At 45.2% G+C, this 26,637-nt stretch overlaps 2 protein-coding genes and 1 non-coding gene across 6 annotated transcripts in view; 2 read left to right on the forward strand and 1 right to left on the reverse strand.

Moving 5' to 3' along the window:
• Positions 1–1,566: 1,566 nt before the first annotated feature.
• Pla2g5 (phospholipase A2 group V) overlaps positions 1,567–26,637 on the forward strand; it is a 44,755-nt gene continuing 19,684 nt past the window's right edge. Inside the window, exon 1 of one of the 4 annotated variants that reach the window (XM_034502531.2) lies at positions 1,567–1,690. The gene's annotated coding sequence lies outside the window, so the exon portion shown is untranslated. Of the gene's footprint in view, positions 1,691–24,066; positions 24,379–26,637 lie in introns of those variants that run through there. The other 3 variants (XM_034502532.2, XM_034502530.2, XM_034502529.2) reach the window with 3 other exon arrangements.
• On the reverse strand, positions 3,063–6,520 carry Pla2g2a (phospholipase A2 group IIA). Its single transcript, XM_034502533.2, has 5 exons — positions 6,416–6,520; positions 5,583–5,635; positions 5,218–5,362; positions 4,888–4,997; positions 3,063–3,500 (listed from the first exon to the last, which is right to left on the reverse strand). The coding sequence occupies exons 2-5, from the start codon at positions 5,623–5,625 to the stop codon at positions 3,358–3,360; spliced, it is 441 nt and encodes a 146-aa protein (XP_034358424.1). The 5' UTR covers positions 5,626–5,635; positions 6,416–6,520; the 3' UTR covers positions 3,063–3,357.
• On the forward strand, positions 16,074–16,237 carry LOC117709682 (U1 spliceosomal RNA). The gene has a single exon (XR_004606927.1). It is a non-coding gene; the product is annotated as a U1 spliceosomal RNA (small nuclear RNA).

Raw genomic sequence — 26,637 nt, forward strand, 5'->3', positions numbered from 1 at the left:
TTGAGCCAAGATAATCTACCCAGACATGCCCAGAGGCCCTTCTGCTCGGCTGAGTCTAGACTCTGTCCGGTTGACAGCGTGAGGATGACTCCCAACCCCATCCCTGAGACAGGGAATCTCTGAGTATTCCTGGAACTCACTCTGTAGACCAGCCTGGCCTCAAATTCAGAGATGTGCCTGCCTCTGCCTCCTGAGTGCTGGGGTTAAAAGTGTGGGCCACCAATGCCTGACTAACATTTTAATTTTTAACAATTATACCTAGGCTTCTTCAGAAGCCAGAGACCGTAGGTAACAATGCCATTCACAGTTATTCTAGGGTCAAGGAAAGACACAAAAAGTTAAGTTGCTGGACTTGTCACACAGGAAGCAACAGATACCGTTTCTAGGTCCAACTCACATGCTTATGATCTTAGATATTTATGTCTAGTAGAGAAATATGACCTTTCCTGCCCACAAACCCAGGCAAAAATAATGTTCACAGCTACCAGGGTGGTAATGCTTTCATTTTACCAAAATATTAAAAGCCATTTTGTTTATTTATAACTTGCTAAAGTCATGTAAGTTCAAAACACCGTGTTAGTTATTTTGATCCACATAGTCTTAACCTAAGTGAATGATTACATATCTGTAAGCCAATTAGAATATTATGTCAGTATATAGACACAACATGTAACATGAATGAATGTGGACACACTTAAAAACATATACAAAGATCTTATATCTGTGGTGGGGAGACATCTGTCTGTGTAACTCTGAGGACCTGAGTTATATCCTCAACACCTGACAGATAGCTGGGTGCCAGTGGTACACGTCGGAACCCCAGTGCTGAATAGTTGGAGACAGGAGGATTCTGTGGAACTCTGTCTAGTGTTCTCTGAGCCTCTCGTTCAGTGAAAGATCCTGTCTCCGAAAGTAAGGTGCAGAGTGACTGAGAACATCAGCCTCTGACTTCTACATGTCCAGGCCTGTACACACACATGTGGACCCTTCCGTACACACACACATACACACACTCACACTCACATAATATTGTATATGTTCCCATAAATAGTCGTCTGACATTTGTGCACCAAACTTTTGGGTAAAGCCATTTCCAGAACTGCTGGTGCTAGAGAATGTCTCCTTTCCTGGAGTCCGCTCAGCCTTGCAGGAGCTTGGGGGTGAATGTTCAGATAGTTCTATGGAAGCTAGCACCAGGGAAGAAAACACACCGCGCAAACATCCTGAATTTAATGATGATGATGAATTTGTTTTTTAAAATGATTTGCGTTACTGTACGTCTTATGATATATGTGCGTGTGAGCACACAGGTGCCTTCCACTGCACACAGGACAGCTTTCTCCCCTTCTACCACAGGGATCCCAGGGATCAAACTTAGGTTGGCAGGTTCATTTAGTAAGATTTCCCCTGAAGCCTTTTTTTTCCCTTTTGCTTGGATGGTTTACTTTACTCATCGGTTAAGGCAGAAAGCATTTTTGGGAGTGAGTTTTAAAAAGCTCTTGGCAGTGTCTGTGGGGGTGTGACACATGGAACCGAGTTCTCATGCCAGACAGGGCTCTCAGTATTGCACAAGGCTCAGACTCTGGCATCAGGGCAACAACTTCATGGAGCTCGTCAACTCAAGCCTGGAACCCTGAGTTTTTAGTTCCAAGAAGGGTTCCTCAGGTGCCCGGGTTGCCAAGGAGTCGCTGTAAGTTTCCAAATCACTATTTGGGGGTGAGAGGGAAGAAACATCTATTCTTCTATTGGCCAAAATGTCCAAAACTCTTATCTGGGGGGGAGGGTTGGCATTTTTTAAAAATTGCATTTTGTCTTAATTTTAATATAAATGGAAAAAAAGTAAGAGATTTGAGATAGACAGAAGGATGCAACAGAGACAGACAACCGAAAGCATTTACTTGTTGGTCTGTACTGAGAATTGGGAGATCGCCCTGGTTTCTGATTGCTCTTTCCCAGGTAAAGAGATTCCTCTGAGCTGTCAGGGCATCTGTGCAAAGCCTCTGGGTTTGATACATGTGCCTGCACAGGATTCTGTTTTTGCTCCATGGCCAGCTTTTGCATACACCATGGCTCCATCAAGTCTTCTGAATAAGGTCTGTGTTAGGCGTGTGAGCACACTCTGTTTTCTTTTTCCTTTTAAAATATTATTTATTTATATTTATATGAGTACACTGTAGCTGTCTTCAGACACACCATAAGAGGGCATCAGATCTCATTATAGATGGTTGTGAGCCACCATGTGGCTGATGGGAATTGAACTCAGGACCTCTGGAAGAGCAGCCAGTGCTCTTAACCATTAAGCCATCTCTCCAGCCCCCCTACACACTCTGTTTTCTTTAAGTTCAGTGTGGAGGTGCCTTGACAGAAGCCACTCCATTTTATGTGGATACTTCCATATCCTCAGACAGGCCAGGAGGCTCTGGACTGGGGGGCAGGAGAGGTGAGGTCTGCCTTTAAGAGAGATGGCAGCTGCAGGCAGGTAGGACACTGCTTGCCGTCTCTTCCCCCTCTTGATTCTCACACAAGCCTTAGCTGGAGGTTCTGACAGACATTTCTATTTGAATCTCCATTGGGTGGGTACTGAGGTTCAGAGCCAGCTAGACTGACCCAGAATCTTGTTCTTTTGTAACCATGTGCATGTGTGTCTCTGTGTGTGCCCATGCATACACACAGATGTGTGCATATGTGTGTGGTGTCCTTTCTCAGGACACCATGTACCTTGTTTATGGAGGCCAGGTCTCTCACTGGCCGGGAATTTGCTGATTCAGCGATCCTGGCTGGCCACTGAGCCCCAGGGATCTAGCTAACTTTCTTTCTTTCTTTCTTTCTTTCTTTCTTTCTTTCTTTCTTTCTTTCTTTCTTTCTTTCTTTCTTTCTTCCCCCAACTCTAGGATTGTAAATAAATATGCACTTTATGTACCTGGGTTCTGGGGATTGAACCCTCCGGTTTTCATGGTAAGCACTTTACAGACTGGGTCGCCTCCCCAGCCTTGAGGCCTGTACTTTTAGCATGCATACTTTATATCTGTCTCATTTCCAGTTATGAGAACACACGCATGTGGTTGTTTGAGGAACTGCTTTACTTGTGAGAGCCTCCCAGGACTCTCTTAGGTACTACGAAGCAGGAAGTTGAATGCCAAGGAAAAGGTGGAAGTGGGGCAGATTCAAGGCAGCGGAGTGGTGGGGAAAGATTAGTCTGACTCAGTAGGCTTGTGTCTCACTCTGAAGACAGAAGGGTCCCCGCCTAGCCTCTAGGGTGGGAGAGGGGTGTTTTCTTTATCACCGGAGAACTTGGCTGGGCTGGGAGAGGGGTTAGAGGAGATGAGCGTGTCCCCGCTGTTTCAGAAGATGGCTCTTTCAACAACTGGGTGTCTTCCCTCTGCAAAAGTTGTTGGGGTAGAACTGGTACTTTAAACTGTAGCTTTTCTTGTTCTTGGCAAAACATTCGGCGGCGGCCTTATCGCACTGGCACAGCTGTTTCTGACAGGAGTTCTGGTTTGCTGAAATGAGGGGAAAACGGGCATAGAGCTGATGGTTACTATCTCATGGCTGCCGCTTGTGGGGACCTGTCTCTTCCAAGACAAGCACTAGGGTTCCTGGGAAGGCAGAACCCCATCTGACCATCGGATAGGGACACACAGTACCATACATAGCGCTGGCAGAGGATCGTCTCACTCCCCAGTCAACCTCTTCTAGGGTTTTTTGGGGTGGTGGGGTGGGGAAGGGTCTCTGTAGCTTAGGGTGCCTTTGAGCGCTCTAAGTAGCTGAGAATGACCTTGAACTTCTGATCCCCCTGCCTCCACATGATCGCTGGGGTTCAGGTCACTCTAAAGTTTGCCCATTTCCTTCACCGCTGAGGATGGAACCCAAGCCCTCATGTATGCTAGGCTAGCACCCAGCCAGTTGAGCTACATCTCTGGCCCTGCCTTCTTGCTAACAGGTCTGCTTGTGTAAGTAAGCCCCAGCTGCAGAGGCCTCAGGATGGGTGGACTTGGTAAAAGCCGGTATGGTCTACCCTCTCTCCTTGCCTGAGATTGGTCTTAACGTAGCAGCTCTATCCTGATTGAAGTTCCAAGGGAAGGACTCAACAGGGGCTTCTAGGAAGTGTTCACTTTCCCCTCTTCAAAGAGTCTTAGTGAGGGAAAGCCACAGAGCCCTGGGTTCTTGGGGGTTTAGCACATCTTATAGAGTAAGCACAGATGTTGGCAGTGTGCCGGGAGCCCAGGAGCAGGGCTGATCCTGTCCTGTAGAAGTTGACCAGATCTGGCAACATACTTTTGTGAATTCTCACGCATCTTTCCAATCTGAGCAAGGCTGCTGTACACCCTGCCTCACTCTCTCCTGCGGGCAGCCTGGCTCACTTGCGCCCCCTCCCTGTGGCCCATCCACTCTGCAGGCAGGTTGAGTCTCCCCCGCTCCCCGCCCCCCCCTTCAAATGTGCTTCTTGCTTCTTGGTTAAGTAATAGGTCCCTATCGCTGGAGCATACAATGTCCAGAAAGACCTGGCTTCTTGACCATGCCTCTTCATTGTCCCACTGCCCAGACTCATCCTCACCTGTCCACTGGGCAGCAAAGTGACTGACCCTGTCCTCTTTGACCCTTTGGCCACACTCTGCCCTGTTTGGGGGATGGTTGTGTGTACCCTGTTTTAGGGGATGTGTGCTCCACTGACAAGGAGACTTTCGGGACTCAGCTTACATCCCACTGCTTGTAGGATCCACCTCAAGCACCAGGCTGAGCGAAGGCTTTTTGCTGACTTCCTGTTGGGGTCTTCACCACCCTCTTCACCATTGCTTCCTATGCAACCCTACCTGCACCAGCAAAGTTCCCAGCATGCACGTGTGTACTCAACAACCTCGTGAAGGAAGCAGGCAGGGTCTTCCTTACCAGAACAGGTGATTTGGCCCCCTCCGATGGAGTACTTATAGGTCAGAAATTTTGTTCCACATCCATATTTCTCCAGACGGTAGTAGCAGCAGTCATGAGTAACACAGCACCTGGTTGGGAGACAGGTCTTATTGAGGCTGCCTGGTATCCCAGCATTTCCTTTGACCTTTGATTCTGAGCAGAGACTCAAGAACTTTGGAGTGGTCCAGAGCGGAGCTCCCAGTGTGCTGACCTTGTCTGACTGGGATCCACTGGGACACTTGAGGTAGTGGGTACCTAGTCCCATCCCAGCCAGAATGACAGAGGATAGGAGGATTGGGGTGGCCTTACCAATCTGTGGCATCCTTGGGGGCTCCTGTGCCACCCACGCCACAGTGGCAACCGTAGAAGGCATAGCCCACATCAGCTCTCTTTCCAGTCTTAAACCGAATCATTTGCCCAAACTCCAGGATGCTCCCTTGGACCTGTACCGAACCTGAAAGGAAATAAAGAAATGACCTGGTAAAGGGTGGTAAACCTTGTGCCCCATCTCCACATGGCATCTCTCTGTTACCTTCTCTCTCCACAGATGGCTTCTTCCTCCTCACACTGGAGAAGGGCCAGGCCCACAGAAAGGAAAGCCCGGGGATAGGGGATAGGGTTCCTCCCTCCTCAGGTTTCTCTCTCACTGTGCTTAGTTCAGGGACAACTCTTACCAAAGGCCATGATCATGGCTGCTAGCAACAGGAGGACCTTCATGCTGTCGGCTCTGTGAAGGACAAGAACAGATGGCCTGGGCATTTCCTCCCAGGACAGCTCAGCCTTTACCCCAGCCCCTGCTCAGCTGTCCGACCCAGCAGCCCCAGAGCACACCTGTGCACTTGCATGGGGCTAAGTCACAGAGTGCACATAGAGTGGCTTCCAACTGTGCATCGCACATGTCACCTCTGTCCCTTCCTGACTCCCTGGAACTGTCTCTCACACAGGAACAATGTGGTGATGAGACCACCCTTGCACTTCCTTCAGTCCTCCTGGGAATTCATTTCCCAGAATTGGGGGGTGGGAGGCAATGTCTTCCCTCACTGTATATTCCACCTGCATCCTCAAGTTTGCTTCAAGGCTTGGAAATCCCATCCAGAGTCTGATCCCAGCAGTCTCCTCCCCGACTAAAACTGTGCGTTCTCTTTGCAAGCCTTTCTGACTCTGCCAATTACTTGTCTACATACATGATGCCTTTCTATTCTAACACTATGTGAATTACATGTATGTACACACATGCTGCTCTTCTAACCCTGTGACAATTACATATATGTACACACAATGCCTTTCTAACCTGCTAGTGATGACGTGTAAACACACACGCTCTCAGTTTCTCCCCCCCAGCACCCTCATAAACCCATACAACATACTTGTCCATAAATGCTGTCACATACATGTTTACCTCATGGGGGCTCACATCCACAGGCATGTCCATATGCACACACATACTCACAGGCACCTGCACAATCACTCAGATGCATGCAAAGGGCAGGAGTCTCTGGGCATGTACCTCTCGGATGGTGGTATGGTTTCTTGTTCAAGGACCTGTCTTGGTTTTCCTGAACTCCAACTGCCCTTAAATAGCTCTTCCCTCTGCAGGGCTGGGGACTGGTGAGCCATGAGGATGGGTGAGCCACCAGGATGGGGAGGTGGGTGTGGCCAAATAGTGGATTCACAGATGGGCATACCCAACGCCCTGGGAAATTCCCCTTTCTTCCCCCAATAGCTGGCAGAGCAGCTTTGAGGGCTGGAAAAGCCTTCATATCATGGGTTGCCGCCATCATAAATTTTAGCTGATTTCAAAACCTCTCTTGGCTGGCTGCTGAGAAGCAGTGACCAGCTCCTGACTGGGGAACTTTCCATAAACCCAACTGGGTGTGGCCACCAGACACCTCCCAGCAGCCACTTCCGAGAGCATGCAAGGACTGTATACAGTGGAGAAAATGGGAGTATGGAAGGAAGTCTGGGATGTTTCTTTCTTCTGACAAATTGTGACATTTGAGGATAGGAAAGGGAACATTGATTGCGTATGCTTTGTTCATGTCATCTGTCAATCATTGATTCGTTTGATTACAGAAGCCTCTGTGTAGTTTCAAGGCCATGCAGACTTCTTGGGAGGTGACAAGGATGAGTTCTGGGGATCCCCACTGTCCACTCCAGCATGGGAAGTATTGGATGATGTGGACTCTGTCAACCAACGCTCCAATGCCTCCGTATTTCCTTCCTCCTCCACTTCACTGTACTCCTCCTCCTCTCTCCTCCCACGATTTCTTCTGTGTGTGTTTATGTGCCTGTGGTTGTTCCTGTGTGTGCAGGTTGTGTACAGGTGCGTGTGCAGGTTGTGTGCATGCATGTGGCATTTAGAGGACAGCCTTCAGCCTTGGCTATCATTCTTCAGGAGCTGTCTGCTCTGGTTTTTTTTTTTTTTTTTTTTTTTGGTTTTTTTTTTTTTTTTTATTTTTGTTTTGTTTTTGTTTTTTGAGACCTGGAGTTTACAAAGTAAGCTAAGCTTACCGCCCAGCAAGTCCTAGGGATCTGGCTATCTTGACCCCCCACTCCCACCCCCAGCATTGGGGTTACAAATATGTGCTGTCACACCTGGCTTTTTTCATAGGTCTGGGAACTGAACTCAAGTCCTTGGGATGGCAAGGTAAGCACTTTACTACCGACCCACCTTACCAGTTCTATAGGAATTTTTAAACCTAGATAAATTCGGCAGCTTTTCTCCAAAACTATTCTAGAGCTTAGACGAGGGCCTGCCCTGGCCTTTAGTGGATGGAGCTGAGGTGGGGCACAGACTTGGATCCTACTTGAGGTGTTGGAAGCAAATTCTTAGCATGGGTTGAAGGGAGGGGCAGGGATGTGGGGGGGAAATCCCTGGTCTTATAACTTTTTCCAACTGTATTTGGGGCTAGAAGCTGATGGTCTCTGGAAACTTAACATTCTCTTGCTTATTCTGTGGCTGGAAACCTCTGGAGTCTTTTCTCGTTAACTCTGCTTTAGTATGTGCTATATCTTTAGTTTATAACTCTCTGTTCTTTATTGAACACTGCATTTTTACTTTTTTGACTCTCTGCTTTATTAAGCACTGGAAACTTAACTCTTTCTTATGGTTGGTTCTATGCTTAAATAAGAAAAACCTCTCCCCCCTAATTCTTTATGCTTAAATAAACATCTCTTACTCTGTAGCTTCTTACTATTTGTGGTTAAGTAAGTGCTAATTTCTGGTGAATTAGCACATTTTGTTTAGCAGCAGGGGATTAAGTAAAGGATTTATTGCTAGGGCTCCCTTCTCTGGTGAGTCAGCCAGGAGCCCCTCACTGGCCAGGAAAAAAAAAAAGAAAAAGAAAAAAAAAAAAGGAAAGAAGTCACTCACACAGACCACACACACCTCGGGTGAAGCAGAAACAGTAACACACCTTTTAAAATTTGTTCTTGGTCCTTTATAACTGTTAGAGAAAAAGTTCTCTATGTAAGAAAGAATTACCTCATAGATAAAACTTGTTACACGAAGGGGGAGTAACAGAAGGATATCAGTAACAAGTTCAAAGCAGTGTTTCATTCTGTAAGCTTTTTATAAGTCCAAAGGAACAGTGTTTACATGGCCTTACTTTATCATAGCACATACTTGTGGCTTTGTCCCTTGATCTGACCTAGAATGAACGTTTTTCCTCAATCACAAATTTGTCCCAAGCCTGTTTCTCTTTTTAGTGTAATTGTGAAAGCTCATTGTGTTCCTTATTATGTTGCCTTTACTTATTATTATGAGGAGTGGGCACATTCTGTTCTTGATTCTACCTTTATTGCACCTTTCTGGCAAAACAACTAAAGCCATCCCCTTAAATGGTTTCCTAAAGTTATTTGACTCAAATCAGGAGTTCTATAAAAACCATTCATTTATCTAAACAACAGTAATTCATGAAACTTGCTCTTTAGGTTGACCTGCAATAAACCTGCCCAAGAGGGTGGGCTGATGCCTAGGAATCATTAGGCTACGTAATAGTGACAGGAAAGGAATAGCAGCAGCAAGGAGCCATCCTGGGATGACATCTCTTGGGGCCTTGCCTCTAAGAGCTCATAGTCATACGACATGCAAAAAATGGTGGGCCATCTCCGAGAAGGTCACGTGCTAGCCTTAGCCTTTTTCTAGGTGGCTCCTGACAGAGCTTAATAGAGAGGTATCCAGGGGAACAGTGCAATTGTAGATTTGCCTTGATTGTCCCTAGTCCTTGCTTGTTTGGTGACTGGCCTACTAATGCTTCTTGGCTCCATGATGTTCTTATTTTCCAGTCTTCAGGGATACAGTGACTCTAGCTTTAGTCCCTAATCATCTCCCACCAACCCTGCCCCCTGCCCCTTCCTTCAACCTATGCTAAGGATTTTGCTTCCATGGCCTTAAGTGAACCATCCAAGACGAGTCCTTCATAGAGGTTGTATGTAGCTGCCCAGCAGTCATGGATGAACTGGGTTTGCCTGAAAGAGGGGCTGGAAATGAAAAGAAGATAGAGGGGTGAGAGAAGTATGAAGCCAAAACAAAGTTTTCTGATCAAGGCTCCAAGTTTAATTTTCAGCTCTTGTATATATGTATTTCCCTATAGGGAAAGCCCCACCTAACTCATCCTTTGTTTCAGCCAGATTATGTCACAAGGCAATAAACTGCTCAGCGGGCAGTGTATTCTTCTAAGTTCCTGTAGGAAGTTGTACCTTCAGCCAAGGTGGATGACTCCTCCTAGGTCCTATCACATGTGGAAACAAGGCCTTTCCGGCCTTCTCAAGGCTGCCAGAGGGCATGATTCCCCCTTATTAGTTTCTAAAAGATGAGTAATACCAAAAACTGGATGGGGACACAAGATTTACTTGTTTTCCATCATCCTGTCTAGGGTAAAGAGTGGCTGGGCGATTGTGCCTGCCTTAGGTCGGTGTCTATATTGCTCCTTATTACCGCTCATGGAGAACATACATTATTATTGATGTAAGCCTCTGTCTTAGGTCTATGAGAGCTCAAGAACACCCTTACCTGTCTTTGACTACCAGCCTCCTATGGCACACTCTTTCCCATGTAGACCAAAGCCAAATATGAATTCAGACCAAAGGACCTGTGAACATGCACTCAATACTTTTCTTCATAGTAATGGATAACTGCCATGGTGAATAGCTGAGCTTGCTGAGAGTGATCCTGTGTGAAGGCAACCAATCTGTCTAAGATATATGGTCCAAAAGTTTAAAACAACAAAATTATAATTAGTGGTCTAAGCAGTGTGGAAATTAAAGTTGTAAGTGGGAACGTTCTGGGTATCTAATTCTGCTGCTAATTGGTAGGGATCAAACACAATGTCTGGCCACCAGGTATATAGTGGGTGGCTTTGAGTATTGATAAAAAACCACTCAGTCAAAGTGGAGACTATGCTCCAGGTTAACTCAACTTGCTGATAGGGATTCTGAACTGTCTTCCTTATTAGAATCATAATTATTAGGCTCAAGATCTGTGTCCACTTGATGGACCAATCTTTTAGGCACCCATCAGGCTCCATTTTCTTTTTGTGAAAAAACACAGACAGAACCACAGCCCCAAATTAAAACAGGGTTGGGACCATTCCATGAATTAGTTAGGGGTTCTCTCCATTTGACCCTGGCAAATGAGCTGGAAGTGACTGGATGCCAGTGGCAATCCACTGCAGACTGATGTTTAGCATCAGTTTGCAAAAAATTTAAAACAAATAAGACAAAAGTAAGGTGTACCTTCAGTGACCTTGGAGGGTATAACTCCCTCTCTTTTATTTTTAAATGCCAATTTTTCAGAGTTCCTTGTAAAACCAGGACAGAAGCACAAGTAGTTGTTCTTCTTACACTCCGAGAGTTATGAAGATAGTATTTTAAAGTTTTACAATACCTGTTTCACAATACCTTGTCCTTGAGTAGTTTGAGGAATCCCAGTAATATGAGTAATATTAAATTGTAAACAAAACATCTCAAATGTCTGACTGTAATAGCCAGTTCCATTTTCTATGTAGGCAATAACTAATTACATTTTTAGTTGTTTCTCCTGTTAAAGCAGTTGCAACTAGAAAGCCTGAAAAGGTGTCAAGTCACATGTATATATTTTAATTTTCCAAAACCAGAAATGAGTAACATCTATTGCCATAATTGATTAGGTATAAGTCTTCAAGGATTAACATCATTATGAAGAAATTGAGGACACTGAGAACAAGTTTTTACAATTGACATGTACACTCTCTAGAAGTACCAAATTCTTGTCTCAAGTTATTACTATTTTGATGATAAAGAAATGAGACTGTTTGATCAACTGTTCCTGTAAGGCTTATAATCTGCCTGGTATACAAATCTGCTGTGGCATTGCACTGGTGTCTAGGCAATCCAGTGTGAGCTCTTAAATGTCTTATAAAGTTAAGGAACAGTATATGTTTTTTAAATTAAGCTGTATTTGTATTATAAGACTCTAGCTAGCAGAACCTTAGTTTACCTCCCTGAATGAACCATGTGGAGATGAGAATCCCTGCAAAAAGCAAGAGAAATTTTAATGTTCCAGCAGGCTGGGGCCATTCTGCATCCCAAAAGGAGAGGCGACCCCACACTGCTCATTCAGTGAGCTTTTATACAGTCCTTAGGGCAGCAGCCATTAGGCACAATGTGATTGGCAGAACAGTGTGGCTTTTTAAACTGATTGGTCTTTAGGGAATGAGATGACAAGGACCTTCCTTGTCTGTTGCATGGCCTTGTCCATGTGCTCTGCACCCCCCCCCACTCCCACCCCCGAAGGTCAGTCCCCACCCCTTGTGTTCTGAGGAATGTTAATTAGCCTCTCCCTTCTGGAGGGGAGAGGTGCCTAAGTGTTCTATGACCTTTCTCTTCCAGGAGGGGAGGGGTCTAGTGAAATTTTCCTCTTCAGTATAAACAACTGTAAAATCTGAGAATTAGTGGTATCTAAAAAAGGAACAATTTCAAGCAATTGTAAATCATGAGCTATATATTGGCTATCAGTATACAAATTAAAAGCTTGATTTTTCAACATTTTAAAAACAGTGGCAAAAGCGTGAAATTCAATTATCTATGCTGAAGCAGGGAAAAGTCAAGAGAATAAACATGTCCCATTACATATGCTGCCTTCCTATTAGATGAGCTGTCTGTAAATACAGTAAATACCTTTTCTATGGGCTGCATGCATAGATTTACAGAAAATACAAAAGCATGCATAGAGTAGAATTTTAACAATTTGTTTTTTGGATAATGATTATCAATTATACCTAAAAAGTTTGTTATGCAATAGGCCAAATATCGGTATTCTGCAATAACCAATTTAGTTGTTGTCTGAAATAAGGAATAAACATTTTATCAGATTCTTAAGACATTCTTTCAAAAATACTTTCATATTTTTATCCTACAATTCTGTATCAACACAGCAACAGCTTCAAAACAGGTGTTAAAACTTCCTTTGGAGATGAAGAAATGTGAATCGACATTAATGGTCCCTTTTGCCAAAGGACTGCTGTGAAACAGCCAACAATTGATCAGTCTGTATAATGTATAGGTTGATAACTAACAGCTTCCTTTACTTTCTGCAAAGCTATTCCTCTTTCATCAGTTAATTGTCTAGGGGAATTAGGATTTGCATCCCCCTTGAGAACATCAAACAGAGACTTAAGTCCTCCTGTGGTGAGCTTAAGGTGAGGTCTTAGCCAACTAACATCTCTTAGGAACTTTTGAAAATAATTAACTCTTTTATTCATCTTGACTTGCTCAATCCTCTTCTCAACTATAAACATGGGTGAGTCAAAAAATCCCAAGCTCATGATTGAACTGCCAGCTGCAGCCAATGGAACATTGGCAGTTTAACTATATTTTTAAATTTCTTTTGAAGTATTAGAGTATAATCATAATTTTGGGAAACAAAACCAATTTTTAACAATGTAAACAATTCATTCTCTCTAAAATCAACACCAAGTGCATTACTTTCATACTACGAAGTTTGACTGCCAGTTATGTGAATGTATGATAGTGCAGCTTTTAATACCTCATTAAATAGACATTGTTTTAAATCCTATCCTTTATACGTCTGGTTTCTGAATGACTCCAACCCTGAGTTACCAGTTTTAAGCCAACTTTCTGTTACCAAAGTTGCAAATTTTTAATCATACCCAATAACTTATAGACCAATAAGCTATAACCAAGACATGCAGAATATATTTATACTTTTAAGAACCAATCAGAAACAAAAATGAAATATACACATCTTATATATTTAGACTAAACAATTTTTTTTTTTTACTTTTTCTAGCTGTAATGTCAAGAGAAAAGCACCTTGTCACTTGCTGAACCCAATAAACACTGTCACAGAGATTTTTCTAGGAAAAACAACTATCAGCTTCCTTATCATAGAAGCCAAAAAGCTGCTGGCCCCTTTAAGAGCAGCTTATGCAGACAGTCAGCTCCTGGAGAGGCTTCTTCAGCTGAGCTTGACCCCTAGCTACAGTGCAGGGTAACTTATCAGTTTCTGCTGTGTACATTAAGACTGCCTTTTAAACAAGTTAAACTAAATCAAGGGGTGGATAGCCAGCAGATAAAGTTTTAACCATTTTTTCTTTTGAACATAAAACATAGAACAACAATAATTCAAACAATGAAACAAAAACATACAATTGACACATGTGGACAGATTGGCTGCCAAAGGCAGACAATAGACAGAGAAACCAGGACAAGGATTTTTCCAGTAGGAGCCAGAGAGAAAGCAGGATGTCTCCTGATTTTCTCCTGTTCCTAGGAGAGCTCTGAAATAGCTTATTTTCCTTCTCTTACAACTGCTTTTCTGAAACCCTTTCTCTCTCTCATATTCAAGGTTAACTTTTCATCTCCTTAGGAGGTGCAGTGGCAGCTACTGATAGTTACTCCTCAGTGCCCTGCTTTCTTAACTCCCCAATTCCTCCTAACCCTGCTCCTCTCACCTGAAGGCAGCTCTTAGGTTGCAGATGAAGGCCTATGATTCACCCCACTCAAAATTTCACTGTCACCCCCTAGGTGAAGTTGGCATCGGGTCAACACCTATTCAGCCTAGCCTGTATCCCTTTGCACTCCCTGCAACACAACCTCCAAAAGGTCACTAGTGCTAGCATCAATGGTGTTCGTTGCTTATTACCATGTGCAGGATATTCTTCTCCTTCCATTTTCTGTGGAGCTCCACCCAAGACAACATTCCTCAGTCCCCCCCCCCCCCCCGGGTTTTCAGGTTCCTCGTTCAGGCGCCACCTGTAGCTGTCCAGTGGTCATGAATGAACTGGGTTTACCTGAAAGGGGGACTGGAAATGAAAAGGAGATGGAGAGGCAAGAGAAACATGGAGCCAAGACAAAGTTTTCTGATCAAGGCTCAAAGTTTAATATTCAGCTCTTGTATATATAGGAAAAGCCCCACCTAACCCATCCTTTGTTTCAGCCAGATTATGTCACAAGGCAAGCTCAGTCTACTCTTCTAAGTTCCTGTAGGAAGTTGTACCTTCAGCCAAGGTGGATGACTCCTTCTAGGTCCTATTACAATAGGTCTACTGTGGAAACAAGGTCTTTCTGGCCTACTCGAGGCTGGGGGAGGACACAGTTGTGGGGGGCCCAGATGCCCCATTTGTTCCTCACTTTCCAGCCTATGGTAGATGAGTATTCTAGACATGCTTCAGACGTGAGCATTGATTCAAAGGGTCAGTTCAAATGGTCACATTCAGGCAGGAACAAACACAAAGCAGATACAGCCCTTTCTAAGGTCCTCTTGGGACACTGAGTCATGGATGAAGGATAGCCATGCTGGCACATTCTGCTATCCTCAGGGAACCTAGTATGAGCAAGAAGTGAAATATTGTTATACTAAGCTATTGATAAGTGAGATTGGTAATCACTATAGCACCATATATTTTATACTGTGAGTCATTCAAGCAGATGTCCTGAAAAATGCAAACTTAGTTCATTTATTAAAATTATGATTTTCAGCTGGGCAGTGGTGGCACACTCCTTTAATCCCAGCACTCAGGAGGCAGAGGCAGGTGGACTCTGTGAATTTGAGGCAAATTCTAGAACAGCCAAGGCTATATAGAGAAACCCTGCCTCAGAAAAACCAAGGTGGAGGGCTGTGGGGAAAGTCAGATTCTTTTCTACTATGTTATTGGTTGAATGGTATCTCTTTTTCATGACTTTGCTTCCTATTCAAGGCTTGGAGCTTTAGAATATGATCTTATTTGGAAATAGAGTCATTGCAGATGCTAATAGTTAAGATGAGGTCATTAGGACCCTGACCCTGTATAACTTGATGTCTTTACACAAAAGGGAAATGTGGGTTCAGAGAGGTGCTCACAGGGTGACATTTCTACTATCCAAGGAGTCCAAGATGCCAGCTAAAGGAAGGAGTGTCCTGGACAGACTCTCAGCTCTCATGAGGACCTAACCTGGGGGTCCCTCTTGTCTTTGCCTCAGAGCCTTGAACCAATCAATGTCTGCTACTTAAGGGGAGCAGCGAGGGGGTGGATTCAGCACTCCAGGAAGCATAGCCTGGGGAGTTCCCTTCTCACTTAGAGCCTTGCACTCAGATAAGGCTGGATTCTCGGCTTTGCCATAGAAAACATCTCAGACAAGTCTGCATGGAACAGAGCTCCCTAAAGGCCATTTAAAGCATAGACCTTAAGCACAGAGCTTAACAGAGAGCTGTCCAGGGGAAGAGTGGGATATCCCCCAGTGAGGGTATGGACTTCTCAAGGGACAGTCAATCACTCCTTTGCCCTGTGGCTTTCTAATTTCCACAGTATAATTCACGGCAAGTTGAGAGGCTGAAGAATTTCCTTTTATCAATAGAGTTGTACGTTCATGAAAGGTGAATTTATGAGAGGTGTTGCCAGGAATAAGAAGTGATAAAAAAAAAAAAAACCAAAAATCAAGGTTAGGAATCATTTGCCTTTAATGTTTTCAGTTGAGATCTCTTTAGGAAAACACCCATTGTCAATGCGGGGAATTTTGGTGTTATCAGTGGTGTAAGGCGCTTCCTGGCTGTGCCAGCAGAAAAGACAAACCGACCAGATCTCAGGAGGGAAGGTTTCGTCTCATATCACCCCAATTTTTGATCTCATTATCTTACTAGACTACTCATTTTGGGGAGCCTTAAGGTTATTAGGAAGCCTCAGTGGATGCTTACTGGGCAGGGGAGATACCATGGTCGGTCATAAAGGTGGTTTTCCCAGGGCGAGGCTCATCCATTGTATTCTGGACTGGCTGATCTCTGTATTTTCCCCAAAATTGCAAAACTGCATTATAGTTTGTGGTAGAGGGGGGGGATTTGTGCTCTCCCCTTGAAAAGCAAAAAGGAAAATCAGAGTGAAGTAATGCAGCCTCCAAAGCTGTCTCTGAGCCCCTGTCTGCCTCTTGGCCCAGGGTCCTCCCCTGAGCAGCTGCTGTGAAGCCTACATGAAGACTCAGAAGATCTCATCCCCTTCAGAGCTCTCACCCCCTCTGGATCAGCCTCTTAGCCTCTGGAATGGTTACTATGAAATAAGCAGAAGCCGCCTCCCGTTGGTACATCCTGGTGACCCCACTGGGTCCAGGATTTAAGATTTCGTCAATTCTAAGGATCTTGATATCCCCAGGCAGGACTTCTTCATTTCTTTAGGATTTTTTCTTCCTCAAAGTTTTGACCACTTGGTTGTGTTCCTTCCACTGATGTCTAAGTGTCTTGGATGTCATTGACCAACACAAGATGTCTGCTCACATGAGAATCACATGCTGGTTGAAGGCGAGGAAGACCGAAATGCGTTCTCTAATGAACATCCTCAACTCAAACCAGATGTAACCGTCAGTTAAGAAGGTCACAGAAGGATCAAGTGGATTCATTGCTCAGGATGCCAGGATGCTTTGGTATTTGCAAATTTATCATGTACCAGCAGAGAAGGCAAAGCCATTCGGCAATCTCAACAGATGTAGAACAGGCATTTCATAAGAAACAATCTATTTACATGATTACAAAAATTCATGAATTAGATATTAAAAAATTGAAAAAAAATATACCTCAAAATTTTAAAGGCTGTGTCCAGAAAACCTTTAGCCAATGCCCTGACCATGAGAAGCTGAAACATTTCTAAGACAAGGCAACAGTTTGCCATTCATAATGAGGCAAAAAAAAAAAAAAAAAAAAAAAAATGAGGATCTGAGAGAGGAAAAGGAAAGCCTTCATCCCTAGATCTAGTTGGTTTGTCTTTCCTGCTGGCAGAGTCAGGAAACTCCACACACCACTGATAACGCAGGAATTGCTGGTGTTTTCCTTAAGACAGGGGTGGGAATTAAAGCTAATAAGTAAACCTAGTAAACCATGGCTACTCTGATCTCAGGCGGCTTTGAACCCCACTTTTGGCACTTCTTGTTCCTGACAACACCCCTCATAAATCCACTTTACAGCTCATTCACTGCAAGTTGAAAGGTTAAAGAGTTTGCTTTTCCCGAAAAAGCTGTCTGAGCGATGGGAACAGAAAGCCACAGGATTATATGTCCAGCCATTACCGAGAAAACAACTATACTTGGGTATTACCTATGTCCAAAATGCCTTTTAATGAACTCCAACTCTGTGTTATCCTGAAATTCTTTTCCATCGTGTGTCCAGAATATGGTTTTACTGAAGTGGAAGTCATTGGGGGAAGGGGGGGGGGAGATAGGAATGCCTCAAGCTGCAGGCAGCCACGTGGAACCATTTGTTATGGTGATGTGTGTGTTAGTGTGACAGAAGATAAAAGACCAGGCTCTGCCAGCAGCAGCTGGCTAAGCTAGGCTGCTGTTCCCAGAACATAAACACTATGGATAAATAATATTAAGGATTGACCTTTAAAGCACAGCCCCGGTAATCTCCCTTTTGTCCACTATTTTTTTTTTCTTCTTGGTTTTATTGAATTAGTTTATTTTTCTATGACCTCAGATACTTCTAATCCAATTAAGTTGTATTGATTGTAAGAGTAGCTGTTGGGCTTAGTTTAGTGAGGAGGACCGAGCCCAGGCCCTTGACCATGCTGAACTCGGACCCTCTCTCCGAGCTTCAGCCACTCAACGGCTCCTTTCTGTGTACAGCTGAAAATAAGCTTTCTTTTTCTTTATTTTTGTATTCTTCTCTTTACATTGCAACCCAACCACAGTTTCCCCTCCCTCCATTCTCCCCAGTTCCTCTCTCTCCCCCATATCTCCTCCCCATCCTCTTCTCCCCCCCCCCCCAAAAAAAAAACCAAAGCAGGCCTCCCAAGGGAATCCACCTAACATGGCCTAACAAGATGCAATAAGACTGGGCACAAACCCTAATATCAAGGCTGAATGAAGCTACTCAGGAGGAGGAAAAGGGCTCCAAAGGCAGGCAAAAGAGTCAGAGGCATCCCCCCACACCACTGTTAGGAGTCCTGCAAGAAAACTAAGTTGTTCAACCATAGGGTATATGCAGAGGACCTAGCTTAAACCCATATAGGGTCCGTGGTTGTTGCTGTAGTCTTTGTGAGCCTCTGTGAGCCTTGCTTAGTTGATTCCATGGACCATGTTTCTGTGCTGTGCTTGACCTCCCTCTGGCTCTTACAATCCTTCATCCCCTTCTTCTGAGGGGTTCCCCTGGCTCTGCCTAGTGTTTAGCTGTGTCCACTGCCTTCTTAAGCTTCTATCTCTTCTCGGGAAGACACAGGCCTTTATCATTATGGCTTGGGACAGTTACAATCCAAAAACTATTATGCCAGTTAACTAGCCTCTTCCACTGTTGATAGAATTTTCTAGAATGCTTGGTCTTTTCAAGAGTGTTAAGAACTTCTACATTGTCAGAGTCTCACAACTTAATATACTGTGAAGTCCTTCTGGCCCTGACAATTTTGGGTCTCTGTTGCTTGAAGGTCTGGCTTTTGTTTCTATTTTGGTGATGACTGCCTCTGGAATTTGGTGGAGATTGCACTGAGAGCTCTTGTCAGGCTAAGCCTGGAGTTTCATTGGTTGTTTTTTTTTTTTTTTTCTCCTGAATGATCTGTGCATTGATGAAAGCAGGGTATTAACGCCCCCACTACTCTGGATTCATTATATATGCTAGTGTAACATAGTTTGGTGCATATATATTACATAGTTTGTTTCTCTGTTGCTGGGATAAAACTCTGACCAAAAGCAATTTGAGGAGGAAATGGTTTATTTGACTTACAAGTTGCTATCCTTTATTGAGGGAAGCCCAAGCTCAAAGCAGGAGCCTAAAGACAGGAACTGATTAGAGACCATGCAGGAATGCTGCTAACTTGTTTGCTCACCATGGCTTGTTCAGCCTGCTTCCTTATACAACCTAAGACCACTTACTGGCTCAGGGATGACACCACCCGCAGTTGGCAATGGGGCCTCCCACATCAAGCATTCATCATGAAAATGCTCCCACAGCCTTTCTCACAGGCCAGTCTGATGGAGGCAATTCCTCAGCTGAGATCCCCCCTTTCCAGTTATGTCATGGACCTGAGCAAGGCTTTGCTATTGTAGAGTGAAAAATTATAAAGACCATTTTATGAATATATACAGGCTTTTTCTTTGCCCTTAGACCTGAGCAAAAGAATGCAGGTTCCAGAAGGCGGAACTGAATGTAAGATTTCAGGCCTTCCTGCCCTGGGATACATTTCGGGTGGAGGACATTATCCCTGAATCAGAGGACACTTGCTGGATTAACATTCCTCAAGCCTCAGGGTGAGGAAGGCCCAAAGCAAGAAGACACATTCCTAACCACAGAGAAAGATGCAAGTCATCTAGGTGGTTCCAAGAACTAGCTAACTTTCCACTGTTCTTGGTTACCCCCCACCCCCTTGAGGTTTTCCCAGTGTTACAGCCTGCTGTTGTTCAAAATTCTGTTCCTGCGTGGATGAGAAGTTTTGACCTTGGCTAGCCAACTTTCTCCCCAATAAACCTCTACTGATTGCATCCAGGTATGGTTTCTTGTGATTTTTGGGCGGCCGTGATTTCCCGAGACTTGAGGAAGGGTCTCCCGAGTTTGGGGGTCTTCACTATTTCCCTCTGAGCCTCACTCCCTAGGGCAGGGGAAGCTTTGCAAGTTTTCTCATGGGTCTGAGGACTTTGTTCATTAAGGCTTTCCTCCACTCCTTTACAGAGCTTGCATCCAAGCCCCAAAGACCTGAGTTCAATCCCTGGGATGGTGAAGGGAGATAACCGACTCCAGGGTGTTCTTTGACCTCCACACATGTGCCATGGTACCCAACACACACACACACACCACTAAATAAAATAAAGAAATGAATAAATAAATAAATAAATTTAAAAGTCAAAAGAGAATTATCTAAGGGTGGAGATGATTCCTTAGGCTGAAGTCCCTATGACTAAAGAGGGAAAAGAAGAAAACCAGCTGAGTCAGCGGCATGCTCCTTTCTCAGACTCTTGATCTTCTGAGGTTTGAGTAGGCAGCATCAGATCTCCATGGCACAGAGCTGCCTCCCCACTTTCCTTGCCGTAATGGACAATATGCTCTCATGCTAGGAACCAGAACAAAGCCTTCATCCCCATATGTTGCTTTCCTTGGTATTTAGCCACAACACTGAGAACCATAATTGCTACAGTTACTGCCAAAATTGCTACAGTTACTGCAGCTGGGAGTATAATAGCCTTGGATGGAGCACTGGTTAGTTTGTGTCGCTTTGACACAAACTAGATTCACCTGCTAAGAGAGAATGTCAACCGAAGTAATTACCTTCTTCGGATTGGCCCTGACCATATCTGTGGGATATTTTCTTGATTAATGATTGATATGGGAGGCTGGGATATGGGAGATTGATGATGATGCCCTCAACAGGTGGGCTCGGGTAATAGAAGAAAGTGAGCTGAGTCCTGAGAATAAGCCAGTCTGCAGCATTCCTCCATGGCCTCTGCTTCAGTTCCTGCCACTGGGTTCCTGCCTTGAGTTCCTGCCTTCATTTCCCTCCATAGCAGATTATAAACTGTGAGATGAAATAAACCCTTTCCTCCCCGTGCTGCTTTTTTTTGGTCATGGTGTTCATATCACAGCGACAGGAACCAATCAGGTCCCCTGAGAGAAATATCAGAAGAATATTATTGCTTGACTTGGAACCATTTCCCACAGGCTCATGTGTTTGACTGCTTGGTCTCCAGATAGTGGCACTGTTACACAGGGTGTGTGGCCTCTTTGGGATTTAGCAGCCTAGTTAAAAGTAGTCACTGAGGGTGGCCTTGAAACTGCTGCAAAATTCTGGTTCTTGTCTGAGCGTTTTGTTTCCTGATTCATGGAGACCCGGGAAGCCGCTGAGAAGCATTCCCGCCACCATGAAGCTGTTCCACCATGCCTCTCTCTTCATGATGGGCTAAACTTCCTCCCTTAAGTTGGTTCTTTCAGGATACTTTATTACAGTGTTAAAAACTAGCCAGACTGAAAACACACAGGTCCCCAACCTTGGCCTATGTGATAGTCTTACTAAAAATAGATTAGCAGCATTCTTGTGAGGAAACAGACAAATCCACATTGAGGGGTTTCTGACAAACAAATGTGTTGGCTTCAAACATCAGTATCCTGTACAGAACCAAGGAGGAGCTCTAGGCTATGGGGGGCAACAAGTCACACCAACTGAATGAATGCCCAGTGTGTGGATTCTCTGGGGGGAAAGCAAAGATAAAATGGTAATAAGGGGATTACTGCCTTTACAACAGGGAGCTTTTGATTGTTAGACAGTTAATGGACACCAGACAACAGTATCATGTTAGTGTTAAATTTGTCTTTTTAAAAAGCTTTGTATTAATTCTTTGTGAATTTCATATCATGCACCCCAATCCCACTCATCTCCCTGTCCCCTTCGTGTCTAGCCTTCGTCCTTGCAATCTGCCCCCAAAAGAAAATAAAAATATAAATAAATAAAAATAAAAGAAAAATGAACAAACAAAAAAAACCATCTTGTGGAAACTGCAGTGTGTCCCATAGTATACTCTTTTGTCCACACATCTTTCTTTTCATTATTATTAAATTTATTTATTTTATGTATATGAATACACTGTAGCTGTCTTCAGACACACCAGAAGAGGGCATCAGATCCCATTAGAGACGGCTGTGAGCCACCATGTGGGTGCTGGGAATTGAACTCAAGACCTCTGGAAGAGCAGTCAGTGCTCTTAACCACTGAACCATCTCTTCAGCTCTTGTCCACACATCTTTACTTGTAAACATTTATTACAATGAGTCACTGGTCTGGTTCAAGGCCTCTGGCTTCTGCTACACTATCAATACTGGCTCTTCTCCAGACTCTGCTCAGATAGCCTGATGTTGCCCTGTGTCATGAAGATCCTGCAGCTTTGGTTCTGTAGGACCAGCCCCTTTACATGCTCCAGCAGTTCAAAGATGAGGTAGATGTTGGGGCAGGCCAACTCAGAGTTCTGGATGTGGGCCTGGGTGGTAGCTGAGTTGGTCAGACCACCAGCTCTCTCGTACCTACACCATCAGGGGAAGCTCTCCAGAAATGCCCGCAGCTAACTCACCTAATTCCACAGCCAGCAAAGGGCTGGTCCAGCTCTTTCCCTCTCGTAACCTTGGCTGGTTCACCTTTGCCCACAACATCAGGGCCAGTTCTACTGTGCTGCCCAAGTAAGGTGCATGGTCTGCTCTCCAGAGTGCTGCAGCCAGTGAGGGGCAGAGCCAGCTCTACACAGCCCTTGGACATCAACATGGTCCCAGGTGACAGCCCAGATCAGGGACATCCACATGGCCTTTGGTAATAATATGAACCACGGACATTGACACAGATTCCTGTTGCTGCATGGCCATGGTCCCAGACCTGGCCCTCAGTGGCAGCACAGGCTGGGACCTCACCATGGCCTCAGGTGGTGGGGCTGGCGGCTCACATCAGGCTGTTTCTCTCTGCCTTCACATCTCCAGTTCCACCTTTCTTCATGGAATTCAAACTGTTCTGCCTCTCCCCCACCCTCTCTTTCTCTCTTTCTCTTTCCCATCTCTCTACCACACATTCTTACCCATCACAGTGGTTCCCACTGTGGCTGGGCCATGTGGCGGGCAGGCCTCTGGGTATCTTCCCTAGTGTTAAATTTCTTCATAGTCAGGGTTAGAGAGATGGCTCAGTGGTTAAGAGCACTGGATGCTCTCCCTGAAGGACCCAGGGTTCAATTCTCAGCGCCCACACGGCAGCACAAATATCTGTAGTTCCAATTCCCCATTTCCAGGAGATCCGACACCCTCACATACCCATATAAGCAGGCAGAACACCAGTGTACATAAAATAAGAATAAATAAGTAAAAAAAAATTCTTCATGGTTATAAGTTTGCTTGTTTGTTTGTGTAAAACACTATCTTCTCATTAGGGGAGAAACTGGGAATGATTTAAGGGTAAGTTTCTTCAGTTTGCCCTCAAATCAGAGAGAGAGAAAAAGGGGGGGGGAGGAAAAGACACAGAGACACAGAGACACAGAGACACAGAGACTCAGAGACACAGAGAAAACAGCAAAATATTAAGAATTAAGAATTTATGGATACATCTCATAAATTTCAGCAGATTTCAAAATTTTCAAAATGAAATTTTGGGAGACCTGTGACTACTTGCTCACTGTTTATTCATTCTCTCCTTCCTTCTTCCCCCCTCCCTCTGTTTCTTTCTTTGTTGCAGTTCTGGCTGGGCAAGGGGTGTCTGTCTGTCTCTCTGTTTCTCTAAGCTTATCTGCCAGCCCCTTGGGCGATGTCTTCGGTGATACGTTTGCTCGTGCCCAGTGTCCAGGATTGAACTCCGGGTCCCCTAGGATCCACAGTTTTGCCTTGTGCTGACCCCCAGCCAAAGACTCACACAGAAGCTTTCCCTTGTAATTCAGAAAAGAACCTCAGACGGATCAAAACCCATGCTTCTCAGCCTCTGCTCCCCAGGCTCCGATCTGGCATCCCGAGACACTCTCCAGTGGCTTCAGCTGCACCCACTTCTCTTCCACCATCCCGGGCTATCCCAGCCACAGGCTCTGTGTTCATGCTCCTGGCCGGGCCAACACTGAGGCACCTGGGACCTCAGATAGTCAAGACACTTAGCCTCTCAGATAATTAAGAAGGTTCCAATGCAGGCCCCATGGGGGTTATTCAGGGCTAAGAGATTAGCGAAGGCTTCTGTAGTGGATAAGGCTGTGACCTGGATAGCTTGCCGCTCTTCTACTGCCCTCCCGACTGGAATGCGCTGGGTGACTGCCCAGGGACCTGTTGCAGTGCTGTGCCAGCCTCTGCTTTTGCCGGACTTTCTGCCACCATGAAGGCTGCTGGGGGCTGAGCAGGATGCTTGCTGGCCAACGTTCAACTGCGTGCCCCCACGATCAGAGTCCGTCTTCCTGTGTTGTAGCTTGTAGACCCTGATGCTTGCGCAGCCTGCCGTAAACGTGAGGATCCAGACTCTGTCTTGTCTACTGAGGCTGTTCCTAGGGACAGGCCCTGGGAACAGGGGCTGAGACCAGGCTAAAAAGGTCAGTGGCTGGGAGTGAAGATCCTGAAACAGGGAGGGGCAATGGGTTGGAGAGAGAGAAGCTGGGCAGGTGGAGTCTGGAGAGCCCAGGAGGGGTTTGGGGAGCAGTGGACACAGCTTCTGCCAGAGGAATGTCCTAGGGCTTCAGGATCCCTTATAAGCCTTTTGTCAGACCAGGGTCAGGGTAGTTCTGAGCGCGGTCATGTCTAAAGTAAGGCTACTTGTATGGGTCATTCCTCAAATGAACTCAGCCAGGGCAGGGTTCTGAATGGGGTGGATCATGACTCCTGTTTACAGCCATCAGAAGGCTTGTCCAACTTTCTCACGTTTGTGTACGTGTGTGTGTATATACACACACGTGTACAGGCATACATGTGCGTGTTTGTGTATGCATGTGGAGGCCAGAGGTCTGCTTCTCCAAATCCAATTTTTTTTGAGGCCAGGGACTCTCATTGAACCTGGAGCTCACTGATTGAATACACGCCCATCTAGCAAGCTCCTGCCTCCCCAGTGCTGGGGTGGCAGCCACACACCCTGTGCCTGAGATTTTGTTTTATTTACATGGGTTCTGGGGAGCAAGCTTAGGTCTATACTCTTGGCATGCTTGTATAGATGGACAAGCCATCTCTTCAGCCCCTGGATTTTTTTTTTTAAAACCAAAACTACAAGAAAACATTCCCCTTTGGGGAAAGGGAAAAAAAAATCCCCCTTTGGGCAAAGAGTTTTTTCATGTCTAATTAACCAAGCCCTCCCTAACTCCTGTGTGCCAGCCGCCTGGGGCACAACCCAAACAATCCAGAGAAGGACTCCGTGCCATTGCCAGCCCATATAAGGAGCTCTTTCTCCTCCCCCCAGCATTCTTCTGGTGTGGTGTCTCCCTCCATTCCTTCAACAGTCCTCTCGGGGAGGTCTTTGGCCTTGACCTTGGAGTCTCCAGGGTTCAACTCAGAGCTTAAGTGCTGTGTGACCCCAAGGAGCCAGTTCTGATCTGCAAGGGGCAACAGTACAGGGAGTTGTGAGCAGCCTTGGGTGGCAGCTCACCACAGGCCTTCTCTGTGGTGGTGATTTGACTCAGGCAACACTCCAGACCAGAAGTGGTTCAGGATGCCCCACCCTCTCAAGGGCAGGCTGTATTTATAGCCAGAGGAAGGGAAGTGGTATGGAAAGCCAGGAAGGGGCAGCCTGATTGGCTACAACTCACCATGTTGTGAGCATCTGGTTGGAATGGGGGGGGGGGAAGGGGGGCGCGCTTGTGATGGCCCAAGTACTGGATATTCAAACCAAACCAAACCAACCAACCAACCAACCAACCAACCAAAACCTCCAAACCTTCAGCCCAGATATCCATATAAGCAATGTCTTTTGACTTCTTGCATCGAGAATATCTTTTAATTTTTCCACTACCGTTTATTCATTGTACAAAATGTTGGATTTCATAATAACACACTCATTTATTTATTGCCTTATTTATTTTTGTGGGAATGTGGAGACTTTCCCAAGCTACTGTGTGTGTGTGTGTGTGTGTGTGTGTGTGTGTGTGTGTGTAGCTCTGAGGACAACGTGTAGGAGTCAGTACTCTCCTTCCACCATGAGGGTCCTGGGGATTGAACTCACAGCATCGGATTTGGTGGCAAGTACCTTCACCCATTGAGCCATCTTGCCATCTCTCAGGATGACATTCTTATAGATGTCACACATTCTGTATGTACTCACCACCCAGTAGCCGTTCTTGTCTCTCTTCCTTCCTCTCCTGGTTCTTTATCTGGTCTCACGTAGTCCTCCTTCCTGTTTCATAGATAGTTATAGTTAAATGCTGAGTGATAGAAGGATAGATAGATTCCATATACGAGAGAAAATGTCGTATTTCTCTTTGTGTCCCTGTCACTTTCACTTAACATGATGATTTCCAGCTCTGTCAACTTTCCTGCAGATGATGCAATGTCCTTCTTTACGGCCGAATACCTCGGCATTGTGCATATCTTCCGTTCTTCTATTGGTGGGCCTCTAGCTGGGCCCCATAACTAGTTGGGTGGGCTACTATTCTTTGAGGATATAAGTCGTTATTAAAGGATGAGGATGTTGTACCCAGAAAGATACACCCCCAGGTCTTTTCTTTCTCCTAGCATAAGATTTTTGGGGACATTTCAATTTTGTGGGACCCATTGCTTCAGCAGACTGATAGCCAAAGGGAAGGAAGGGTAGGAATGCCTACACGTTCCTCCCAGGCCGGGTACAAGGGTGAACCTGAGCCTCTGATTAG

The sequence above is a fragment of the Arvicanthis niloticus genome, chromosome 5 (genome assembly GCF_011762505.2).
Source record: "Arvicanthis niloticus isolate mArvNil1 chromosome 5, mArvNil1.pat.X, whole genome shotgun sequence".
In the NCBI taxonomy this organism is placed as follows: Eukaryota; Metazoa; Chordata; class Mammalia; order Rodentia; family Muridae; genus Arvicanthis; species Arvicanthis niloticus.

Excerpts from the sequence above, each read along its gene's own strand:
- Pla2g2a (XM_034502533.2), bottom strand. The coding sequence starts at position 5,625 with ATGAAGGTCCTCCTGTTGCTAGCAGCCATGATCATGGCCTTTG. Across the intron at positions 5,363-5,582 it reads AGCCATGATCATGGCCTTTG|GTTCGGTACAGGTCCAAGGG; the intron begins GTAAGAGTTGTC and ends ATTTCCTTTCAG. Across the intron at positions 4,998-5,217 it reads CCCAAGGATGCCACAGATTG|GTGCTGTGTTACTCATGACT; the intron begins GTAAGGCCACCC and ends TCTCCCAACCAG.